The sequence below is a fragment of the Pieris brassicae genome, chromosome Z, assembly GCF_905147105.1.
Source record: "Pieris brassicae chromosome Z, ilPieBrab1.1, whole genome shotgun sequence".
Classification (NCBI taxonomy): Eukaryota; Metazoa; Arthropoda; class Insecta; order Lepidoptera; family Pieridae; genus Pieris; species Pieris brassicae.
Window position 1 is genome coordinate 9337136 of NC_059680.1, and position 8810 is coordinate 9345945.

General features: G+C 30.5%; 1 protein-coding gene across 4 annotated transcripts in view; it reads right to left on the reverse strand.

Moving 5' to 3' along the window:
• The window catches only part of LOC123718756 (protein NDRG3-like), a 36123-nt gene extending 32794 nt beyond the window's left edge, over positions 1 to 3329 (reverse strand). For 3 of the 4 annotated variants that reach the window (XM_045675528.1, XM_045675526.1, XM_045675529.1), the window contains exon 1: positions 3162 to 3329. In XM_045675528.1, the coding sequence (XP_045531484.1) occupies positions 3162 to 3262 (101 nt within the window). In that variant the 5' untranslated portion in view covers positions 3263 to 3329. Of the gene's footprint in view, positions 1 to 1304; positions 1358 to 1614; positions 1760 to 3161 lie in introns of all 4 variants that reach the window. The other variant, XM_045675527.1, reaches the window with a different exon arrangement.
• Between the last annotated feature and the right edge of the window lie 5481 nt (positions 3330 to 8810).

An 8810-nucleotide genomic window follows, 5' to 3' on the forward strand; every position in this document is an offset into this window, starting at 1 on the left:
GTCCATAAAAATATTTATCGTCGGTTATTAATGCATGGATACCGTCTTCTCAGTTGCGTTGTTCATACAAATATTCCCCTAACAATTTCATAACAATGTTGTATCCTGTCAGAGTTTATGTAATAAGACGCGCATGTATTAGGTATATATATAGTGAGAACAGTCAAGCAACTACGAACTGATCCGCGCCGGGTGATCGCGATTTCTTTTCTCTCTGTATTTACTTTTGTGCTTAAACACTTGAAGGATCTAGGACAGCAAAGTGATTTAAAGGTCGTTTAAAAAGAATCCGACGAACCTTTTCATGGTTCTTGAGTTTCTCATTAACATAATTTCAATTATTTATTGAAAATAAGCACCAATATCGTACACGACAAAATCGAAGGAATTACTGCATACGATGTGACGTAATCTATGTGATACAATACAAAACCTACAATTTAATATCAAACCTTAATTATAATTAATACAAAAGAAACCACGAACAAAAACTTGTAATTACTGTTTATGAAAATTTGATCACTTTGTGCATTATCATACACATTTTGAAATATCGTTTCCTTTAATTATCATCTAAATTAAGCTTTGTATTCTTACACTAAAAATAAGCACTTTATCTTGATGGCGTCTTAATATGCTTCTATTGTAGTAAAATAATCCATAAGCTGATTGTGATTGGGTAAAGCTCTGAAGAGAAATTGCACTTATAATAAATAATTCATCAGTTAGCAGTAACAGTGTAACTAAATTTTAGTTTAACTTAAAGCTATGTATTATTATTAAAACTTATAGTTATTCACATAATTCTAAATATATCGTTTTATTACTTATAAGTGACTCGCCCCGTTTTGCCCTGTTCCATAAAAAGAAAAGATCTAATAATTGTACAAAATATTATTTATATTCTTCACAAATTAAATAATTTTATTTTAAAAAAATATTGATTTATAATATAGTTTTAATATAAATCTGTTATTATTAGGATACATTACAAAGTAAGGAGTAGATTATAACACAAAGGAAATAGGACTCAGGACATATTATCGAAAATTAAAGAATATATATTCAATTAACGTCTATATTATTATTTCGTTTTTTAAATGGCATTATACATCCTAAAATATGGTAACTTCTTAGGTTTGGTAGTTCTTAGACAATACGAAAAAATTATAAACACATAATTTTGAATTTTCTTTGTAATAGAAATTGTCAATTACTAAACTTGCAAAGAATAGTACATATATGCTTATGATATTTTTATTGCAAAGAATAATTAAAATGATTAATCAAAATTACAAACAAACCTGAGCAGGATACTTTCTTCAGAACAGTACATGACTCCAAATGTCCTCAATTTCTGCAAATAATAATTCGGTATAATATTGAGATATTTATAAAATGTCGTCTAATTTATTCAAAACTCAATTTTTATTTCAATAAATTATAGTATCAAGCATACTAAAACTTAACATTATTATAATGTAATAATGTAAAGTTTAAGAAATAAAGTTAACTTAAAAAAGTAATAAGTAACAGCTGATCGAGAAATTGTATGCATCCCCTGTCTTACTTTTAAAAATATTTTATGAATAAAACATTTAGATTGCAACTTACCTCTGACTCCAAAACTCCAGGTTAAACTATACTTTCAACAAAAAATATTTATATTGCTGATATAATTAACCACGTAACTTATAAATCCAAAAATTATCCAGTGCAACTTAACATCACACCCGAGCCGAACTCGAACTCGTTCTATCTGCAAAGTGCAATCTGACAATTTTTAAAGAATTTGACAAATATAGTGACTTTCATTGATATTAAGATATGTCAAATGTCAATATGTCAGTTAAGATGTGTCAGTTTCAGTTTGATTAAAAAGATGAAGATGCACTTTAAATAACCTTTTAGACGGTAATAAAGCAAGAAGAAATATATTTTAAGTAAAGAAGGTTTATATAGTATTCAATAAATAATTGTCTGCCACGCTTTATATTACACAGATTACGAATAGAGGTGCCATCTTTGAGACTATAGAATTATTATAGTTCACTGCTTAATACCGAGATGTCGCTATGTTATATTATTCATCGCCATATTTCTGCTTTCAGTGATTTATATGGGCGTAAGGTTGTCAATTTTAATAGTTTAAAGCATGCTAATTAGGTACGCATGAATAATTTAACTAATAGGCTGTTAACGGCGGGTCTGTTAGATTTCATTTATTTTGTATTTTTATGAAATACTGTCATCCTTCAAAGTTATTTTCTCTGTTTATACAGATAATATTATACCTACTGTATTTAACTTTCTGTAAGTTTTAACTCTAAAACCACTACTGACCGATACATTAATAATATGTATCTGTAAATAGATACATATCATTATTTTCATCTTAATTAATTATTCCCTATATATATATTACTAAAATCAAATTTTAGTTGCAGTTATAAAGTACATCTAGTTTCTCAACAAAAATACCACGAAATCTAGTTTTTAATACGCCCAAAAATATTTCTTTATCTATTAACAATTATTTTATATTTTTTACTTTATATTTTTACTCACAAATCTTCCAAGACTGTAAATTTTTACTATAATTGTTTTTGCTATCATTATTTTTATTAAATTATTTTTCTTTTTTTTGCGTCTTAGGTGCAATCTAACTGTTGTGGTCTCTCGCGGCATTTCGCTGTGGAGCACGTCTGTTTCACAGCAAAATGCTAAAATAGAGCCGGTTATAACAACAACACACATATGTTACACGCTTAAAAAGAACCTTGTTTCTTAAAAATCTTTTGCTGCATTTTTTCTTTCTTTTTTTGATTATTACTATTATTTTGTGTGTCGCTGTGTATCTCCCGTTCGCAATAAATGTTATGTCTATGTCTTTGTCTCGTTTAATAAGATAGGCATAAAAGGCATATTATTATTATAAGATTTTATACCTAATATATAGATAAAAATAAATTGACATTGGTACTAAATCGCCAAGTTCACCATGTTCAATTAAGTAAAATTCTACTCTTAACAATACTAAATGATTTTATGGAATTGTTGCTAAGGCAGTAAATATGCTTGCAAACAAGTATCACCCAACATATTACGCTTTAGTTTTTCGAATTATAAATTGTATAAGAATGAATAAAAATTACACATACCTTTGAATATTCTGTATTTCGACGATAGGTGAACCACGACGAAATTTTTCAACAAAGTTTTCAAAATACGATTCATCCCTCACGAATCCAAAGTTGTCCATTATTCTATAATAATGCGACTTAACTTATGTTCTCCGAAGCAAATTCACAACTGAATCAAAATTTATTGGTGGATGGTATAGGTGCGGTGTATTGTTAATATCATTTACTCTACACAATTGATGTCTGTCTTTGTAAATGATTCTATTGCAAAATAACATATATTTACGCAGCATTTTCGCTTGAATAACTCAATACACAATTAACATAAATCGTTTATAATACCTACCTTACTCAGCATCATTAATAATATTATACTATATTATAAACGTACTTTGTTATTATACGTAATTATAAATAGCCTATTTTCGCTGTATGGATACGAAATCTTTATTTTTATTATTACTGGTAGCTTTCAAACACAACGTTCGGTGCATTAAGCCAAACAACTTAAGGTAGAGGTAGAGAAAGGCTTTTGTTGAATTCTTAAACAGGGAACGTTATTGATTGACGTACCTTAAAAATGAGGACTGATTTTACTCTTTATATCAATACAGAAATAACTCTACAAGTGATATCAAATTTAATAATTCGGTTTTGCGTGGGCATCATATGTGTCGCTTCACTTGAGATGAATGGTACACCAACGCGGACCCTTATATCTGAAAATACTTTTATTACCACTAAAGGAGAATTTTTAGTAAAAATGTTTCTTATGTAGTGAAACTTTCAACGTTTAAGTTAAATATAAAAATAAAGGTTTTTGAATTTATTCACAAGAAACATTTTACAAGAAATTTCTATGAATAAAGCACGGATTCCCAGTATCTCTAAAGCGATCTTTTCTAGGGTTACCTGAAAGCCATCGCTTAGAGATAAAGCTGCCTGACGCTCCATTTTTATTTTTTTTTATTCAAGTATTAATATTTATTATTTAGTTCTTGTGCAAATGTAAATAAATTATAAAATCAAAAAAAAAAACAATTCTGAAAGATTCCTAAGGTTACTGCGTATAAACAAAGAAATTCTTCGGTTTTATGTCAGTATATTTTATATTTAATTATTTGCTAAAGATATGTATATATAATATGTGTTATGGAACAAAATTGTATAGAGACATTAAGCAATTACGATCACATTTCGTTTAAAATAAATAAAATTACTAGTACACGTTTCTACATGAGAAAAATTGTACTTACGCCCGCCATATATTTTTTATTTATTTATTAACACTTCGTTACACTACAGAAAATAAAAAAATGAACCTAATTAAATCAAAAGGAGGGCAAATGGCAGCCTTATCGCTTTCGAAAATAGCTTTTCGCTTCCAGGCAACTACTGTGAACGAAAGAAAAAAAATGTATTAAATTACATAAGATAGGCAAGTAGTGCAAAAATACATGTTATACACCGTTATTAAGACAAAAACTAAACAGCAACAACAACAAAAAAACAAACTAAAAAGGTGATACATTAAAAATTGAAAGTAAAAATACACATAAATCACGATAATTTAAGATAAGTCTCACGTCAGTTAGTAGTTGGAAAGAAAGTTAGGTTACGATGTGGACTGGTAATATAGTATATTATATATATTTTTGCCGCGCACCACCGCTATGTGGAACCAGCTGCCCACTGAAGTATTTCCGAACCAATTCGACTTAGGGTCCTTCAAGAAAAGAGCGTACAAATTCTTAAAAGGCCGGCAACGCACTCGCGAGCCCTCTGGCATTGAGAGTGTCCATGGGCGGCGGTATCACTTAACATCAGGTGAGCCTCCTGCCCGTTTTCCCCCTATTTTATAAAATAAAAAAAAAAGTAAATAATAATAGTTTAAGTCAAAATATTGATATTTCCAATAAATATGATTGTCCATTGGTCAAATAGGATGAAGTCAGTGCGTATCTTTCCATTTAAACAAAATAAATCTCGAATTGATAACCACCTTCTTCGGATCCTTCGCTCCATGATCATCCCAAATCATAACTATAATTTTCTATCTAACAATATAAGATGGGCAATAACCCAACAGTAATCACCATACCGTAACTGATCATCCATTAAATTACCTCTAATATACGAAATCATAGTGTTATACTACTTAGTCCAAATTAGCTACGAAATTGAATTTCAATTACTTAGTGACTGATATAAGCAATGATATGGTAACATTCAGAAACGAGCGTTAGTTTAATTAAGCGTGAACTAATGCAATCTGTTAATCTAATACGTCTTTCACTAGGGAATAAGCTTGACTCTGGGTGTAAAGGTTAAAATTCTAGGCGCTACTTGGAGTTGTGACTTTTACATATGAGACATCTATTGGATCTGAAGTAACGATGTCGTTCTTAACGATCAACGCGACTGATTTTTTTTCTTTATAAGATCTTAGGCAAACCCATGCCCATGGACACCTTTTCAGGTGGCCAAACTTTCAGGTAAGGCACGATCGGAAGATACATATGACGGTATTATAACCTTTTTATATCGAAATACCATACATAAATAGTTTACTAAAGAACTCAAGTAAACTTAGGTTAACTTTTTTTTTCAATACCATATCGAACCCACTGTTTACAACCATCAATCATTAAATACAATAAATTGTACTATATGTATGTAAGTTTATTATGTTTTGTGACTCAATCAGATTACATTATATCCGACAAGAAAAAAGTCTATACTTAACGTAAAAGTAAAGTATATTTTTACTTTTTTATATATATTTTTACTCATGTGATAAATAAAACAATTGATGTTATATCAAAGCGTATCTAATTTCGTAGTTAAACCGATTTAGTCACAGTAAATTCGTATCGTCATATAATGAAATATACCTCTACAAATATAAAATATTTTTGCTTTGCTCTATACGGTGCGTGGGATTTCGATTCTTACAATCTTTCCTTTGTAACGTAACACCGCTAATATGTTATATATATATATATATATATATATATATATAAGTAAGTTTTTAATGAAATAAAAGTCATTGTGTAATCTTATAGCGCTAAAGCCCTGTATCAACAGACTGTTTCTTCGATCATTGTCTCATTGTTTATAGAGAAGTAGGTGATCGGGATGTGTCTGACACTTATCGATTGTACATGCCGGCTACCTCGAGATACTTTCACAATACAAGCAAGTTATGTTAGGTTAGCAAGTCAAGAAGAACTTCTCTGAACACTCTCCATGCTAAATGCGGTAGAAGTTACAAAGTGACCCCACATCCCTAAGCAACGGAGCAAGGGATCAAGCCGCTCGGAGAGATTGGTCGTCGACGATTTGAGCCGGTCTTCGTTGAATACGGTCACATTGAAGTAGCTATATACAGTTGCAAGTTGTGGCCCGCCTAAGTGAAGTACTGGCTTGTCTTGTTGAGAACACTACGCTTTTTGGAGGCCAATTTAGGCTAAGGAGGTCTTTCCCAAATAACTGCGAAACGCCAAGTATTCCCATTAAACTGTCGGCCCGAGTAGTTTAAAAAGTATCCCCAGTGCTATGAATGTTGCTAAGTTGCAACATATCATGGATATGCAAAAGAAATAGGGTGGAGGATGGTTCACAGCCTAGAACAGCCCACGCATTTACGGGTTTAAAGTCGGAACACGCTCCGTCGATGAGGACCTTGATGCACCGATCGGCCAGAAAGCTGGAGATCCAGTCGCATAATCGCTATGTCCAAACTAACCACTAGCGCTTGCCCTTTGGACCCCGTACTTATAATCGCTAATCAGCCGGTGGACCATTATTTTGAAAAACAAGGTTAACATATGTTTGGTCACCTGCGCTAATATTTTTATAGAAAAAACTATCGTAGTAATCCATAAAACTAATATATTTCATACAATTTGATATTCTGAAACTCACATATCAAATAACTCCTTCCATAAAATGGCAATTCAATATTTATGTTAGTTGTTCACATTCTTGGTTGCAATGGCTGCATTAAAACATTTTTTTACCGTAACATATTCTGTAAATAAGAACCAGAGAGAAAAGTTTATGAAACAAATTTATGAAATGGATCAAATGGCTCGGCAGCCCGGATAAAGCACCGTTTAGCGCATGACGCAAGCGATAAGAAATTTGATAACGGTTCGCGCCACTGAACGATATTTATTTCGGTTTTAATTATGATTTGACCAAGATTAGAATTCTCCACATATAATTTGTTTCGATGAAATTAAATTCCTTTATATAATCTTATTTGCCACTTGTATCTGAACTCCCGTAATTTATTCACTCGTAAATTTTGAGCCTCCTAAATAAACCTTACCTCTTTGCGTAATCACACCTAGAACAATTGAATGCTTGAAATAATCAAGCGTTCATAGGCTGGACGTATAACATTTGAATTAGATGCAAAATATGAAGACTTACACTAGCAAGTGATAACAATAAGGAGAAATAAGTGAAAACATATTTTTTATAAATTAAGTTATATTTATTAGGAACTGTTTAAAGCCACTCTATACCTTTGAACATACAGTAAAATAAAATAGTACCAAAGGAAGTCTAAGAAGTATAATAGATTTCTGTATATATTAAAAAGTAGTAATATAGAGTCAACACAGAGTTCCACAGATTTACGAGAGCCAGTCTTAATAAAAGAAATCTAATCTTTGAAATAAGTGTCATTTTAAACAAGGTTTAACGAGACACGCGAATAAAATTAAAAGTGATTCGTCCGTTTAAAGTTAGTTAAATTAATATCGTTCCGCTAAAGTCTAACAGATAGGCCAATTTAAGATCCCTTACTGGGTCTCACGGACAAACTTCAATCACTTTACCTTTACTGCTGTAGGAATACGTAGAACGCTCAACCAGTGATAGGAATAACATACACAACTTGCTTACCTCCTCTGTAATATATTCAAACATAAAATATGTACATAATATAATAAATTAATTTTATCCCAAGCTGTCTCCTCTGTAATATATCTATAATACAAAATATACTTGTAATACCGATTTCTGTTTTAATATGTAACACAGAGGAATGTGTGAGATCTTCTTCCACTTTCAAAGTGTTGTTAAGTCTTCCTCTGAATTGTCCATAATAAGCTTTTCTTAAGGCTGTTTGAATGTTCTGCTGTCAACTCTTATCTTGCTTGCATTATTACCGGAAATAATTACAAACTGCTTGACCTCATGCTTTTGGATTTGAAGACTATATTATTATATATTCTATTGTTTTATACTCAGGTCTACTATATGTTTAATTCTGTATGTGTTACATCGTCGGTACTGTTGGCTTCAAGTCTCAAGATCATAGAATACAATAGTCATAATCAAAATGATATATATTATTAATTAAAATAGTTTACTATAAACAATTCTTACAGTAATTTTTAAAATTTTGTTAATTTTCATGCAAATTATATACCAGTTAAAGACTAAAAATTTTACTGTACGAACAATTTTTTAGAGTGAATTAGATTCAAAACTTAATTTTTTTAAATATGTATCTATACATAGCAGTTGTGTTGGTTTTAAGATTTATTCGTTACCAAGATATAAATGTTTCCTCTTTTTTATATAAAGAAATAATCCTATATTTAATTATCAAAATATTTAAGCTGTTAATCAGATAATAATCACAGAAGC